Source organism: Anabrus simplex, chromosome 1 (assembly GCF_040414725.1).
Source record: "Anabrus simplex isolate iqAnaSimp1 chromosome 1, ASM4041472v1, whole genome shotgun sequence".
Classification (NCBI taxonomy): Eukaryota; Metazoa; Arthropoda; class Insecta; order Orthoptera; family Tettigoniidae; genus Anabrus; species Anabrus simplex.
The window spans coordinates 497,527,768-497,545,583 of NC_090265.1; the positions used below are offsets into that span (position 1 = coordinate 497,527,768).

Consider the following 17,816-nt stretch of genomic DNA (forward strand, 5'->3'; position numbering starts at 1 on the left):
GATAATTTTACATACTCCTGAAGACAAAATACGTTTTGACGCTGTCAAACAGAGTAACCCTTCTTTAGAAGACGTCCAGCGTATTGCTACGGTTTATGAGCTTACTACCCAGACTGCCGCAGCCATAGCTTCTCCACACGAAGTTGCACAAGTCTCGCCTCAGGCCCGCAAGTCCTCTGCTACAGTGAACCGTACGGATAAGGCGCTCTCCACCAAGCATTCTCGCCAGGTTCCCTCTCGTAATGCTACACGGAAGCCCAATTCTAAAAGCACCTCGAAACTCCTGCCTTCCTGCCGAGGTTGTTTCAAGCATCATGAACGTCGTGACTGTCGTTTTTTCAAAGCTACTTGTGAACGATGTAATAAACTTGGACACATTAAAACTGTCTGTCAAAGTTCGCTCCGCCCTGCTAAGACTACTGCAGCACGCCGGAAGCATATACAGCCCCGCCAAGACATGGAAGTTGATCAGATCAATCTTATTCTTCCCACAAAGGATTCTCACAAAATCATCATTCCTCTCTCATTCTCTGATCGATCTGTCGATTTTCAATTAGATACTGGATCACCTGTCTCTATTATTAACCTGACTACCTACCACGACTTAGGTTCACCTTCATGCTCTCCAGCTGACATCCAGCTCGTGACATTTAACAAGAAGAAAATTGACATCAAAGGTCAAATCAAGCTTCAGGCTAGTTATAAAGGAATTCAGAAGGCCATTCCTCTTCTCGTAGTTAACAACTACACTGCATCAAACATTATGGGCATGGATCTATTTAACTTATTTGGTTTCCAGATACATGACAACATTAACGTCGTATCTACATTGCATCCTACTTCTGACGTTACAGCTCTCCTAGCGCAGTTTCCTGAAGTCTTCGACTCTCAGCTCGGAACAGCCAAAGACTATACAGCTCACATACAGCTGAAATCCGGAGCTAAGCCTCGCTTCTTCAAATCACGTCCAGTACCCCTAGCACTTCAAGACCAGGTCACGAAAGAATTAGAAAGATGGATACAAACTGGAATTGTTGTACCAGTTACTTCTAGTCAATGGGCTACTCCACTAGTGGTAATCAAGAAACCTGATGGTAATGTTCGACTTTGTGGCGATTTTCGATCTACAGTCAACGCACAACTCGACACAGATATCTTTCCTATTCCACGTCCAGAAGACTTATTCCGTCGTCTCTCTGGTGGACAATTCTTCTCTCGAGTTGATCTTAAAGAAGCATATCTCCAGCTACTTTTAGACGAAGAATCTAAGAAATTTCTCACACTCAACACTCCTCTCGGACTGCTCCAGCTCCAGCGGCTCCCATTTGGTGTTTCATCCTCAGCGGCTATTTTTCAGCGCTATTTGGCTCAACTCACCGCCTCCATTCCCGGTTGTGCTAACTACCTGGATGATATTATTGTTACTGGAAAAGATCATCAGGAACATCTAACCAATCTACGCCTCCTTCTCCAGAAATTGAAAGACAATGGCCTACGAGCGAATCTCGCTAAATGTACCTTCTTTCAGCCTCAAGTTCACTACCTAGGACATATACTTGATAAGAATGGAATTCGTCCTAGTACACAGAATGTCTCAGCGATAGTAAACATGCCAGCACCTCAGAACCTCAAGCAGCTTCAGTCCTTCATAGGCAAAGCGAACTATTATAATAAGTTCATTCCACGCTTCGCTACAGTGGCAGCTCCATTAAACGCTCTACGTAAAAAAGGTGTTAAGTTTCAGTGGACTCCGCAATGCCAACAGGCATGGAAAACAATCAACAACGCCTTAATTCAAGCTATACAACTCACTCATTTTCAGCCCGACAAGATCATCACGCTAGCTACTGACGCTTCAGACTACGGTGTCGGTGCCGTTCTCTCCCAGAAGGATCGTCATGGACAAGAACGCCCCATCGCCTTCGCTTCGAAAACACTTAATGACCATCAACGTCGATACTCACAGATCGAGAAAGAAGCTTTAGCCATCATCTTTGGTATTCGCCGTTTCAATGAATATCTCTATGGCAACCATTTCCTGATCATTACCGATCATAAGCCTCTCGTACACTTATTCCATCCTGGTAATAAGATCCCCGAGAATTCCCTCAGAAAGCTTCAAAGATGGTCCATGTTCCTTTCTGATTATTCCTATCAGATTGTATATCGAGCCACATCCCAGCATTGTAATGCTGATGCCCTCTCCCGCTTACCTGTTGGTCCTGATACTGCCTTCGATTCTCAAGAATCTGAATGTCTTCAGTTGGACATAGAACTTGCAGATACTGTATCCAGTTTTCCTATTGATGCTACCTGCATAGCTAAAGCTACGGATAAGGACAGTACACTTGCTACTGTACGTACTTACATCCGCAACGGTTGGCCTCTTCAGAGCACACTTCCTGCCCACCTGGCACCTTATCATCGTATGCAGCATCGTCTCACGACTCGTGCCGGAGTTATATTACTAGAAGCAGGCACCATCTTCCGAGTGGTTATCCCACTTAGCCTACAGAAACAAGTTCTCAGATTATTACACCAAAGCCATTGGGGTATCTCCAGAACAAAGCAACTCGCCCGTCAACACTGCTACTGGCCCGGTATTGATGTCGCCATCGAAAAGCTAATACGTCATTGTGAGCAATGTCAAACGAATCAGAACGCCCCGTCTTCTGATCTTGCTTCATGGCCTCCTGCTACTACTCCATGGGAACGAGTTCACATCGATTTCGCAGGTCCTTTCCTCAATTCCATGTGGTTAATAGTCATCGATTCCCTGTCAAACTTTCCATATGTCGTGGATATGCATTCGACTACTACAACCCAAGCTACCATTCGTGCTCTCCAGAAAATCTTTACTACAGAAGGTTTACCGCAAGTACTCATTTCAGACAACGGACCTCAATTTACAGCTACTGCTTTTCAGAACTTTTGTACACATAATGGCATTCGTCATATCCTAGCACCACCTTTTCACCCTCAATCTAATGGTGAAGCTGAACGCTTCGTACAGACATTTAAAAGAAGTATGAAGAAAGCTGTCTCTTCAGGCTTAAATAAAGACCAAGCCTTGCTCCAACTCTTAAACAACTACAGAACTCTACCCGGCGCTGATAATATCACTCCTGCACAGAAGCTCCATGGACGACCTCACAGAACTTTGCTTTCTCTGTTACAGCCTCTTCCGGCCCAGCATAAGACCTCACCAACGAAGTTCTCCCTCAACGACAAGGTCTACACCAGGACATTCAAATCCAATCCACTCTGGATACCTGGAGTCATCTGCAGATCTTTGGGTCATCGTCTATACGAGATACAGACTACGGAGAAACGTATCTGCCGCCATCAAGATCAGATACGTCTGCGCTACCGCCCCTGTCCAGCTATTGATGCTATTGCTAAACCAGATAAATCTATTGCTGAACGCGCTTTAGATCATTTAATAACAATGGGTTCCTTTCAGGACGAGACAGCGCCACTCCGCCCAGTTCCAGCTCCGGACAATACAACAGAGACATCAGCAGCTCCGCCCCAGCATCGCAGTCGCCGCCAGCGCCGCCGCCGTTTCACGCCCTACCGGCGTATTTAGGAGGGGAGGGTGTTGTATGTCCGGCGCTCCCGTCTCGCTCCGCCAGCCAGCTGAACGCGCGCCTGTGTATCATTCTGCTAGCTTCGACGCGCAGCCCTCAGTGCGCGTGCCTGACCATCGAGTGTACTATAAATAGGAGCTCCCTGCCTGCTCACTTGCCCACTTGCCCCGGTGTCCAGCTCCAGAATACACCCTACGTCGAGCACGGAGGCTACTCCTCTTGAAAATGTGCTTCGACCAGGTGGACTGAATTTCTGGCAGTACGAGGTTTCACCTCTGGTCACCGCTCCCTTACCTGTTTCCGCTGCCTATGTTCCGTAATTCTTTTACAAGCCATTTTCATTCCCTAATTTATGCAAGCTCCCTTAGTTTCGCTAGGTGGAATTTCTTCAATCAATTGAACTTGCTTTTTAGGAATTCAGGCACTTCAACAAACAAGGACTCTCAAAGACATTTATGTTAGTGTGCCAGATAGTTTTCGACTATCAACGTGTCAACTCACGAAGACTATCTTTTCAAGATAGAAGTGTATATAAAGACTGTAAACCTGTACATATTGTATAAAGACAGACTTTTCTCAAGATTCAATATTCCTTTTTGCTTCAAAATAAATTTCAGTTTTTTGTGTAAATATCATAAAGTGAAGCAATAAAAGTTGTGTTTTGTAAACTTCAACCTTGGTTACAACAAATTGTAAAAAAAAAAAAAAAATTCAGGTGCTTCTAATAATATGACGAGGGACTGTAGTCTGGTTTGATGAGTTTCTTGATTTTTGTCTGTTTTGTTTTGTAAATCTTTGTAATGTGTAGTTCCTTTGTATCTTTCTTGATTTCTGTAATCCATCTAAAGTTGGTCTTATTGTTCCATAATTTTTCTATATTCTCCTGATGATCTTGTTTTCTGGTGTTCTGCGTAGATGTCCAAAGAATGAGATAAGTTTCTTCCTGATTATGCTCATTACCATTTCCATTTTCTTGAAGACAGCTTTATTACAAGCTAGTCTCCAGTGTCAATTTTCTTGGTAGTTTTTGTTTATGCATGTTATGATTCTTCTTCTTTCAGTCTTAAGTATTCTGTGCATTTCTGGAGTGTTAGTTGTTTTGAAAATGGTTTCACATGAGTATGTTATTTCTGGTTGTGTAACTGTCCTTTTTATTGTATGTGTTCTTGTATTATATCATGCTCTGGTCAGTTTGTTTATTCTGTTATCATTATTATCATCTGTACTATGTATAGGCAGAATTTCCAGAATACTAAATTTACGAAAACTACTCTATTGGTAATCTATATGTGCCTTCCAAAATGAGCATACATTATTTTAAGCAGGTTATAGTGGTGGAATTCCTGGGGTTTTTTTTACAGGTACAGAATATTAACACTGACAAAAGTAGTTTAGTCTCTCACCAGAGTGACCACTCATTTGGAAGGCATATGAGTTTGAGTTGCAGAAAAACGCAGGTTTAAATGACCATGGTCACTTCCTTTCTACCAACTGCAGTAGCTCAATGTGTTAAGTGTATTGAGCTCACATCGACTTGGGGGACCAGTGAAGTTTTTCAATTATTTTTCAACTTCATGGGGAAAAAGAAAAGTTTATAACTCTTGAGATAACTGTCACTTCATTTCATAGCAAGCTGGGCAACACTACCATCACATTGAGGAGAGGGAGCTTATTCTGCTTGTACAGTGAGTCACCACAAACACCATGACTGGTCCAAATTCTCTTTTGCTTGGAGACCAAACCACTCTGGGTATATCAAACCTAGATACCTTCACAGAGTTTGATGGCATGCTGCAGAATTTTGAAGAAACAGATAACCTCTAATCAGATATGACCACTGTATTATCTTTTCTTCAATATTCTAACTTACTTGATTTAATCAGAGCCTATGAATGAAATACTAATTTCTTTTTTTTTTTTTTTTTTAATTAGGTAATTACTCTCCAGCACTGGTAAGATTTTCTCCTAGCAGGACATTGAACTATTCAGCTAACACTGAAGAATCTAGTTACGAGTTACTAGGTTCCTTCAAGTACCGACCTTGCTCCATGTGTGTAGTGCATCATGCAATCTTCTGCTTCACTACAAATGATCAAGGACGAATGTTTGTTGAGAAGTTTGACATCATAGGCCAAAACTTTGAAGTTTTATGGGAAGGAATGGAAAGTGAAGTGAATGACATTTCAGACTTCAGCCCAAAACATTGCATTGGTTGTTTTTCTATGATAATGTATTAGTGCATTTATATTTTTTAGTAATTTCACTGCAGAGTTAAAGACTTACTTGTAATTGTATTTTATAAGGATCTTGAGTGACTGTAATCTTGTGTTATCTGGACTGACAAAAGGATGAAACTGAGTTTTGAACAGTGAGTCAATAGCAATCATGATACCGGTACAAAATATATTTTAGTGAAATCTTCTCTGTCTTTTATTTTATTGTCTTGAATAAATGTGTAAATATGTTTTTCCTTGTTACTCAGTACAGCTTCAATTTACTTTTGTCCTGTTTAGTTTGGGTTTTTTTTTTTCTTTTCTTTTTTTTTCAAGTTGCTCTTTACGTCACACCGACACAGGTAGGTTTATGGCGATGATGGAACAGGAAAGGTCTAGGATTGAAAAGGAAGCAGCCGTGGTCTTAAGTAAGGTACAGCCCCAGGATTTGCTTGGAGTGAAAATGGGAAACTACAGAAAACCATCTTCAGGGCTGCCGACAGTGGAGTTTGAACCTACTATCTCCCAAATACTGTATACTGGCTGCACTTAAGCAACTACAGCTATTGAGCTTGGTCCTTTTGTTATTGGAAAAATACTGGTCTCATGTCAGTTATTTTTAGTTTCTATCATGGGTGGACTGGAACAGAAAACTGATTGCAAATTCTAGCCAAGTTTTCTTTCTTTTATCTATTTTCAACAATGGTCAAATTCCTTGTAATAAACTCCATCTCCAGGGGCCTATTCCACAAAAGTATGGTCTTGTAAATTACTAGTAACTAGTAAAAATACCAGAGTTTCCGTTCCACAAAATAATTTTCTACAGTTGTACTTTACTACTCCATACTTACAAATTACCAGTGAATTTTTATGGGTGTGTTCCACGAAAGTACTAGTACTTGTAACTTACTAGTGAATTGAGAAGTATTCTGTAATACCAATATAAATGGTCCGTTATTGGACAATGAAAGGACAGTAATATATAAATGTACTAGTGCTATTTAAATGTTTATTTCAGACACATTTTGATAAATATGTGGTCTAGCAGTAGTGATAGTAATGGTGATGAAAATAAAAACTACCGTCTGTACAGGAAAAGAATAAACTTCCAGTTTAACACTGTGTTTGAATACAATGAACGTTTTAGGTTAAGCACAATATAAGTGGAAGAACTTTTGATAGTTATTGGGCATAGGTTAAAGCATCCTACGAACAGAAATAAATCTCTCTCTGCTAAACAACAGTTGCTAACAACACTACATTGGCTACAAAATGTTGGTCATTAACATGGTATTGCAGATATGCATGGGATGGCAAAATCTTCGATCTGTAGGCCAATACATTCTGTGGTAGCTGTAATAAATGATATAAAATATCCTCAAGTTGTTCGTTGGCTTGATAATACTGAACAAACATGTTCCAAGAAGGACATTCCTGGAATTATTAATGAGCAGAATATCTCTTACATACGTCCAACTTTCCCCCTCAAAAGCTCCATGAGCTTTTCCCAAGTCAAATATTTCCATCCAACCAGTTATTTTGTCTTGTTTTTTCAGACTCTCGCTGAATGCACTGAAATTTTGTCTTGTTTTTTTCAGACTCGCTGAATGCACTGAAACTAATATCTTCCCTTCTTTCTATTTCTTTCAAAATGAAAAACTTTGTTTCTCTTGGCGTCATTTTAACAATTCACGCAGAGTCTGCAATTTCGTAACAATTACGTTTGATACAGATGTTGATTCCCATAGGAAATCTATAATATTTGTTCCGAATGAATAAATTTATAATACCAGTATAAATGGTTCGTTATTGGACATTATAAATTTTCCAGCTAACTCATTCCTGGTTGCCAGCGTTTTGCCCCCGTGTGCTAGGCTGGGCTCATCAGTTGGTACCTAGCACACCTACCAAAACACATGGCTAGTGCATACCATGGAGGCCACTGTGTAGGCTAATTGTAGCCACCGGCAGTGCCAATGCACTATGAGAGACTCTGTCTCGCTACTAAAATTTGATGCCTGCTTGGCCATCAGGTACCAACTGATGAGCCCAGCCTAGCACATGGGGGCAAAACGCTGGCAACCAGGAATGAGTTAGCTGGAAAATTTATTATGTCCAATAACGGACCATTTATATTGGTATTATACAATTAAGTTTGGCGGCCGAATATCGTTATTAGCGGCATCTGATTCCTAATGACAGACCAAGGTGTGTGAGACTATCGTGGAACATATGCGAGGATCGCGGAAGAACAGAATGGGTGATAATAATGGAGTAATTTCCTATCATCAAAGAAATAAACTGAAAAATAACATTGTAGCATTAAGAAATTCACAGGAATATTAGTTCTTTGAATCTTTGCTGCATAAGTTACCTTAAAATACGATATTATGATAATTGAGGAAAGCATAACCTAATTCAATGAATGGAATACGAAGATAAACAGCTGATTCATGCTATGACGTAGTATGTTTATTGATATGTCGTCACTTGTAAAAATTGTAACAATTCACTGGTAATATACAAGAGACTTTCAATCTTTTGTGGAACAGAAATGTACAACTCCACACATTACAAGAACCCACACTAGTAACTTGTAATGTACAAGACCATACTTTTGTGGAATAGGCCCCAGCAGCAAGTAGGGAAAGTAACAAGCACGAAAGAAGAAATCTTTTATGCACTGATTATTATTTATTCAGTTCATTCTTGTAAAAAAAAAAAATTACTTACTTGTGTTCCATTGTGTTAAAATAGCATTTTTTTCACTGTCTTGCAAAAAAGTAGATTATTTATAGATAGTTGAAAAAAAAGAAACAAGCCCAAAACAGCAATCTTGACTTGGTTAATTCATTTGGAAACAAAACAGGAAGCTAGATATAACCACACTTATAATGGCTGAAACTTTGCTGAAGCCAGCATGTAAAATGATGCCAAGTGACGTGTCCGGTGACAGTGAGTATATGAGTATATGATGAAGAAGAAAATCATTAGTAAACAGCCTCACTAAAGTCCGACTGCTTGACTGAATGGTCGGTGGTACTGGCCTTCAATTCAGAGGGCCCTGGATTTGATTCCCGGCCAGGTCAGGGATTGTAACCGTATATGGTTAATTCCTCTGGTTTGTGGACTGGGTGTTTGTCTTTATTTTCTTATCTTCATCCACATTAAGTACATCACACTACCAACCAACACAGAAGCCACATAGGGTGGTTGTTAGGAAGGGCATCAGGCCATAAAACTGGGCCAAAACCATATGCATTAACCTCAAGAAAATTGGGGAAAGGCCAAGAAGAAGATGAAGAAGAATAAGAATCTCACTAAATATTTTCATTGCTACGTTTTAAAATATTGGAAGCGTTATATTAATGTTCACCCACACAAAGTTACTTATATGATTCGATTCCCAGCTGGGTTGGGGATTTTAACTTTCATCGATTAATTCCTCTGGCTTGGGGGCTAAGTGTTGGTGCTGTCTTCAATATTAACCTGCCTTTGTATTGAATAACGGATGCGCTGATGGCAGATTGATGCATGTACCAATGCTAATACAGGGCATTTAAAACATTTCATGTAAGAAAGAGTTTCGTGTTGTATGCTGGTACATTCTCCTTGTGTTTCCCACGATTAATGTACTATATATAGTTGTAAAGAATGAGTTCTAACATGGAAATAAAGGCTTCTTTCCTAAACTTCCTGGTACAGTATGAGGTACACATGTGCTTCATACACTATGAAGCTGCTGTAACTAGGTCTTTGCCATCTATATGCTGGACAAAGAGGTAAAAATCATGAATTTTATCAAATCGCAGCACCTAAACTTTTTTTGGTAATGATTGAGAGTCAGGAACACTATATTCAATTGAAGAAATAAATGTGTAAATTGACTGTCTTCCATAAAATTGCCTCCACTTAAATGAATCGAGCCTTAAAATGTACAGCAAGAATGAAAATACGAAGGTCGATCAAATATAAATGTGATTTTTGTTCCTTAATATCAACAGTTGGTAGGACTGGCCCCGCGCTTTTGCTATGCTTAGGCGGGACCATTAGGAGTGCGGAAAGCGTGCTATTAGATATTTCCTGCCGTTTGGTCAGTAACGCTCATGATGTCGGAGCAACAGGTGCACCCCCTCCACTCCAATGCACTGGACTACACTTGATCATCCTCCTTACAGTCCGGACTTATCACCCTGTGATTTCCATTTGTTTGGACCACTTAAAGAAGCTCTAGGTGGGCAACGATTTGAAGATGGCGAGAGTGTTGAAGACATTGTGTGCAACTGGCAGGTGACACGACCCTGTTCTTTTTACGATGAGGGTATCTAAAAGCTGGGACAAATGCATTACCAAAGCAGGAACTTATGTGGAAAAATAAATTTTAATTGCCTTGTGTTTTTCAATAAATGAATTTAAATAAAAAAATAAAATCTCATTTATATTTGATCTCCCCTTGTCATTTGACAGCAAAGGATTTTTTTGATGGAGTGTACTTTAAAGGAATTGAGATATGTCCAACAGTATAGCTGCTTGCTCTTGTAAAAGGGTGAGGATGGAAAGGACTTACCGTATAATCCTGAATACCACCTGCCACCGAATAAGACCCGCACCCTAAATTTGAAACAGCAAAATACGGAAAAAGAATAAAAAATCAAATAACTTGCATACCTATTTAATTTTCTTCAAATATACCACAAATATAAATTCAAACAACTTACAGTTAATAAAGTCATCACAAAAATCATAAATAAAATCGGTCCAATACTCAGATCATTCACAATTCACCATCGTCATATCAAGTTTCACCATAGGAACTTTCGACGCTGGCATCTTTCCACAAATAGTCGTCCTCACTACCGTCCACTGAATTTGAAATTCCACATTTCTTAAAGCTTTTGGACACTAGATCGTAGGGAATGCGTGCCCATGCAGTCTTGATCCAGCTGCATATCAGTCCCATTCAGACCTCTTCACTCATCCGGTTGGTGTTAACGCGTGATCACCATCAGACATCCATTGGGTGTACAACTGTTTTGGTAGCGCCCTAGTGTAGGCACTCCAGTATATAACACACAACTTTGCAAAGAAATATGTATGAACTGTATCTTAAAATCCTTATAGAAGAGAGATGTGTTCATTGCCAATGCCAGGGATCCATATAGCCCGCCCAAAAAGGTATCTTTACGTTTATAACCCAACGAAAGTTTTCAAGGGCCATCGACCATTAGATAGGTGTCTGGTCAGCATTCCCAATATGCGACAGCAGATAAGAATTTTGCTTCCTCAAATGAATAATGTGACTCTGAAAGGCCAATAATTTTTCTTCATACGCCCCAGGGAGACGTTGTGAAATAGACGTATGTCTCCGATAAAAGTTTCAGATCCATCCGCGTGACTTGCAGTAAAACCCTGTGTTTTGAGATCTCTAGTGCTTTCAATTGACACATTTTACTAGAAACACCATATCCTAACTCACGTTTTTCTATCACAAATTTGTGGAGTCATTCTTCAATTTCCAAAACACTGCACTCTGCCCACAGAATGCTCTGCAATCGCCGTTACTTTTTAGTTTTTCCTTCTTTTTCTGCTAATCATGAATATACGATTCAACAATATTGTACTTTCTGCCAACGGTACAATTTCTGTATATTTCAGCTTCACTTACAACTTTAAGTTTCTCACGCACAGTAAATGACCGCAGACACCATTTTGAATCCATCGCTTACTATCGAGACAGCATTTTCACAGGACAGATACGGAACTGCTAGATGGTGTTTCCACATCGACAAATGTAATTAAAATGAAATGTTCCCGTAGTGCTTGTTTAAATCATGCTGAAATGCGTTGGACATTGTCAGGACGGCACATGAAGATATGGTTAAAACTGACACATTCTTAATTTGTGGCTATTATAAATTCGCAATTCATTGCGGTGAACATGAAGTTAACCTACCAGGTAGGTGGTTATTGACAGTGGCATCCAGTGGCTTGCATACTGCTAACACCACTCAAGTAGATTTGGTGATTGATAATCTGACTACAGAATCAACATTTACCAGTTCCCGTTTTGCAATTGAAATTGTAATGATTAGCAATGATGGTACTAACAGTTCTATGAATATCAATACAAGAAAGAGTCTGGATGATGAGCATACTCCACATGCTAAGAATTTAGAGCCTAATTATTTTTCAGATTTTACACTTAGTTCTTCCCAGATTTTAATGTTAATTGTGTGTTTGTACATTGGTTTTCATGTCAGTTGTTTTTACATTTGTTTAGTTATTAGATGTATTACATTAAGGCTGAAGATGACCAACCAAGGCCGAAACTAGTCCCTAGTTTAGTAAGGTAATTCAATAATACTGCATAATATAGTATTGAAAAAGGTGAACCATACAACATTAATTTAATAATTATTATTGTGATCACAATTCAATATGGATCAAAACCATGAAGTTTATATCCTATGAGCCATAGGATATGCGTTCAGGTCACCTCAGGCAGACTTCGATGGCACAGCGATACATCACAGACATTCTGCGTCTGCACGTCCTACCCCTTATGGCACAGCACCCTGGGACAGTGTTCCAACAAGATAATGCAAGTCCACACACAGCACGTGTGTCTAGAGTATGTTGAGGTCCTCCCGTGACCAGCAAGATTCCCGGACCTCTCCCTCATTGAACACATGTGGGATGATATTGGAAGGGGACTCCATCCCAGTACCAACCGGCACCATTCCGAACCACATAAGGGCATGCATTGCGGCCAGGGGGTGGTGTGACACCCTACTCTACTGGCACCAACATTCCACCTGTAACCACTAACGGCCTTATTTCCTTCTTCCCATATTGTAATCAGTTCAATAACGGCATGTGTTTTCAGCATATGTAGTTTCATTCACTTTCAACCAGTCCTGGGTGCTTAGGCAGTGTGTATTTTGTTGATTTATGGCACTTACGAAGAGCTGCACATTTATTATGCAGGCCTTTATCACACTTGACGCACACAGTTCACCACTTCTTCCTCTGTTGCGGAGAGCTACATAAAATGCGCAGTCTTTCTAATTTACCTGACAAAATTTGTATGCCACACACAAGAATATTCATGATAACTTTTTGTCTGTTCTCAAACCATTCAGCACTCAAGAGAATCAACTATACTGGAGTAGAAATGGAACCTAGTTATTTTATTTCCATTACAGTTTTCTAAATACAACAAATAATAATTTAAGACCATTCTCGAAATGATACTGAATGCACCTATCTTCCAGAATTTCAAGTCCTACGTTCATCTAAATAAAAGTACACCATCATCTCATTTGTATCAATGCCCCCCATATAATGTTTATAATCCAAGATCACATTAGGTTTTCTCTTGGATTGATTTCTGTTTTAGCAGTTGCAGTCACCTCTGCACATGTATAAGCGCCATCTGATTTTTCAGAGATTTTTTTTGTTATACCTAACCAGTAAAATTGGCCCCTGTCTGAAATACACAGTTCAAAAAAATTAGGGGAACATGTTTTGTAACGTCTGGTATGTAAACATTAATTTGGTAGATAGGGTTCCATTGGTCGTACAGCATACCTTGAGACCTTAGTTACTCAGGGTATGTCAAATCGCAGTTATATTCTATCTGTAGGCGTAGCCATGCATTAAACTGTCAGGTGAGACATCTTAACAAGGTTTAAGTCACAAGGGCCGTCACTTTGATCCAGGTAGGATGGACTTTTCGTCGTGTTGCTGTGGATCTCAATATCTCTCTGTCAGTTATTCACCACTTGTGGAATCGCTATAATGGGACAGGCTAGAGGTGGGGACGGAGCGAGTAATACCGATGAGTAATCCGGTTGTAGCGGTAGAGCGCACCACCGATCCCCTCCGCTTACAACTGCGAGTACTCGCGGAGGACCTGAGCACAGTGTAGCGCACAACACACGTACGAAAGTACCTGTATTCAATCTGTGTGTTTCGAATGTACGTATATATTTCCTACGCTTGTTATGTTTTGTAGATAATGTAAAGTCTGTTAGATTATATTTGTGGTGTTAGTGTGATATTTAAACATATTCGTAGATAGTAGTTATATTTTTAGAATATTTAAAGAAATTTAAAGAAATTTCTACAGAACGTTGTTCCACAAATGCCACGAAAACCGTCGGATGCCTGGCAGTTTTTTGACATCACTGATAATAGGAAACACGCAAAATGCAAATTTTGTGCCCGCACATACGCGACGGGTGGTGGCACATCAAATACAATATAATATAATATAATATATAATAACTGTATTTATAGAAGCATTCTACTGATAGCTGTTTGGCATTGGGACATATAGTAGTAGGATGTTGTCAGATATGTTTTGTAATCACATTTGCAAAGAAGGACATTCCAGTCAACATTCATTTACGTAATTACTTTTGTCATTCTGTATATGAAATTATGTCAGTGTTTTTCATTATATTCTGATAAGATTCTTTATATTCAGGTTATTCTTCTCATTAACAGTGTTCTGTATCACATGAACTTACGAAATAATTGTTAATACATTACTTTTCTGTTAACTTCCAATCCCCTTGTATACAAACCCTTTCGGTAGGTATGCGCCATACTTTGTTTCACTATTCGAATGAGTTAACAATACGAGTTACTAACATTTATTCCACATACTACCTCCTACTCCCTAGCAGTTACGTATATAACAATTATAGTGAATATATATGCAGTTATTTACAGTTGTTACGTTGTGAGAGAAGGGTATTAATAGGGGGATGCAATACCTTCGCAGTGCCATACATATAACGTGTTTAAACGTCCCGCGTCAGGACATTCACTCGGTAGTTCACTCGGTACTACCGGGTGATGACGTCACAACAACTGCTCCGCTCCGCTCCGTCCCCAGCACTGTAGTGATGGATCGAACTAGCTCTTTTGAGGGAGCTAGCTCATTCGCTCCCGCTCCTAACTGAAAGTCGTTCAAAAGAGTCGACTCTTGGGAGCGGAAAGGTAGGAGCGAGCCAGGAAGTCAGAGGCCGCTCTCCGCTCCAGGTTCGTTCGTTCATTCGTTCATCCGGTTTAGGGCAGACGGCTCTTTATGACTTCCGGTCGCTCTTCATGACTTCCGGTCGCTCTGTATGACTTCCGGGAACGAACGATATAGCGCAAATAGTTTATATTTTCCACAACAGATGGCAGCACAACGTCTAGTTCAGAACGCTTCTCTTGAAATAAAACAAATAAACAAATGCACTCCTGGCAACATTGGCAAATAATCTAACGATAAAGCTTTATATACAGTAACGAAGAAATGTTTAACAAATATTCAGTATTAATGGATAACATCTAATATTACTTTGCCCATGTTCCTTTCTTCTTAAAATGATGCATTTCAAGACTGAATGCACCGTGACGAGACGTATGTTCATGATATTGGCAATACATACACGTTAATAAATAATTGTTTAAGAATGTAATGGGATGTAAGTTACTATAGTATACACTAAGCCATGAGTTTTTTATTCAGAAACGCCCAAAATAGCGTGATTTTACATCTTCTAGATTAATCATGACTCCCGTTTTTATTTGAAGGAGCGAGATGGTGCGAGATAGTTCACCTTTTACACAACAGATGGCAAAACAATATACAGTTTGGTACGCTACTCTTGGAATAAAACAAATGTACATCGCTGCCAACATTCGCAATTAATCCAGTGATAAAGTTTTATACACAGTAACGGAGAAACGTGACACAAATATACAGTGTTGATTGATAACATCTACTATTACTTTGCCTAAGTTCCATTCTCCTTAAAATGATGTCTTTCAAGATTGAATGCACCGTACGGGACGTATGTTCGAGATATTGGCAATACTTCCGTTCGACCCCGGCAATCCAGATAAGCATAAGAAGAATTTCTATTCCTGTTCACGTAGTTTACATTTCACTCAAAAGATGTCATCAGAATATCCTCTTTCGACTGGAGCTGCAGAAAGTTTCTCACTTGACAGTTGACACTCCGCGTTGGGACAACAGATTCTTTCATTCATTAATGCAGCGTAGGAAACATAACTAATTAAACGCGATCTTTAACGAAAATGATGGAAACTACTATCAGCATAAATGTACATATAACCAAGTATACTACAGTACGCATAGCATTTTGCCTATTTTTCATGTACAGTATGGTCACACTCTCCTCTATTTTTTTTTTATTTTTTTTTTCAAGAACGATTAAACCGTATGAGTCGTATATGTTCGATATATTGGCATTCCTTACACTATCTAAACTTACTTCTTCTTCTTCTTCCGCTTCGACCACTTTTCCCACACTTGTGGGTTCGCGGGTGCGAACTGTTCCGCAAATGTGGAGTTGGCCCTGTTTTATAATAAGTAATAATGTTACTGGCTTTACGTCCGACCAACTACATTTACGGTTTTCGGAGACGCCGAGGTGCCAGAATTTAGCCCCGCAGGGGTTCTTTTACGTGACAGTAAATCTACCGACACAAGGCTGACGTATTTGAGCACCTTCAAATATCGCCGGACTGAGCCAGGATCGAACCTGCCAAGTTGGTGTCAGTAGGCCAGCGCCTCAACCGTTTGAGTCACTCAGCCCGGCTGGCCCTGTTTTATCACCGGATGTCCTTCCTGACGCTAACCTTATGCGGAGGGATGTAATCAATATTGCGTGTTTCTATGGTGGTTGGTATTGTGGTGTGTTGTCTGAATATGAAGAGGAAAGTGTTGGGACAAACACAAACACCCAGTTCCCGAGCCAGAAGAATTACATTCCCGACTTGGCCGAGAATCGAATCCGGGACCCTCTGCAGCGAGGGTCTCAATGCTGACCATCCAGCTAAGGAGTCGGACTTCTTACACGTCAATAAATAATTATTTGAAAATGTACTGCGGTATACACGTTGGTATGAGTTATTTAGCCTATATTTTAAAGCCAAAACTAGTGTTATTTTCTATTTGCCTTAATTCGATTTAAAACTACGGTATATTATTTTATCCACTGTACCGTAAAACCGAAAGATTTTGGCAATATGTTAATTCATAACTACGAACTCATTTAAGAAACAGATGAGGATTTGTCAGAGTATTTCTTAATTATTTCAGACAGAATAAAACTACGCCGTTTCTACTTGCCGAGTGGTATATTCAGTATTCTGGATAGCGACTGTTTGTTCGTGCTTAGTTGAGGTTAGTTAACCCGAACTTCGTGTCGTTTATTTGCTCCTAACCTACTGGATCTATACTAGGCCCTACATCCTTCATAGATTATGAGTGCATACAGGAAGTGAACAGGTAAGTATTGCTCAATAACATGTTGTTTATTTCATTTCATTGTTTCGTTACGTTGCAAGTTGCCAGAACTATGGCACAAAAACGTACCTAACAAACAGACCAGAAGCACTGCACTCAGAGCACTGACTGAATGCGGGAAGAGGCTAGACTGTAGTGATGGGTCGTTCATGAACGAACTGACTCTTTTGAACGACTCATTGGACTCTCAATGAGAGTCGACTCTTGTAAGAGCTAGCTCCCTCCTTGCTCCTTGAGAGCTAGCACGAGCCGACTCTTTTATCAACAGCTAGTCGTTCAATTACGAGTCGGCTCTTGCATGAGCTAGCTCCCTCCTTGCTCCCTGAGAGCTAGCACGAGCCGACTCTTTTATCAGCAGCGACTCCAAGAAAGAGCTAGCTCGTCACATCGACTCTCGTTCATTTCTAGCCAATGCCATGCCTCAGATAATCACGTGACGTACTGAAGCCGCTTTCTTTTTTATAGGCTGCCCAGTCTAGCCTCTTCCCGCATTCAGTCAGTGCTCTGAGTGCAGTGGTTCTGGTCTGTTTGTTAGGTACGTTTTTGTGCCATAGTTCTGGCAACTTGCAACGTAACGAAACAATGAAATGAAATAAACAACATGTTATTGAGCAATACTTACCTGTTCACTTCCTGTATGCACTCATAATCTATGAAGGATGTAGGGCCTAGTATAGATCC

The 17,816-nt window shown here is 40.0% G+C and overlaps 1 protein-coding gene across 3 annotated transcripts in view; it reads left to right on the plus strand.

The window, feature by feature from the left end:
* The window catches only part of LOC136857013 (kelch-like protein 7), a 126,109-nt gene extending 120,042 nt beyond the window's left edge, over positions 1-6,067 (plus strand). For all 3 annotated transcript variants that reach the window (XM_067135352.2, XM_067135353.2, XM_068225034.1), the window contains exon 6: positions 5,523-6,067. In XM_067135352.2, the coding sequence (XP_066991453.2) occupies positions 5,523-5,827 (305 nt within the window). In that variant the 3' untranslated portion in view covers positions 5,828-6,067. The remainder of the gene's footprint in view (positions 1-5,522) is intronic.
* The last annotated feature ends 11,749 nt before the right edge of the window (positions 6,068-17,816 follow it).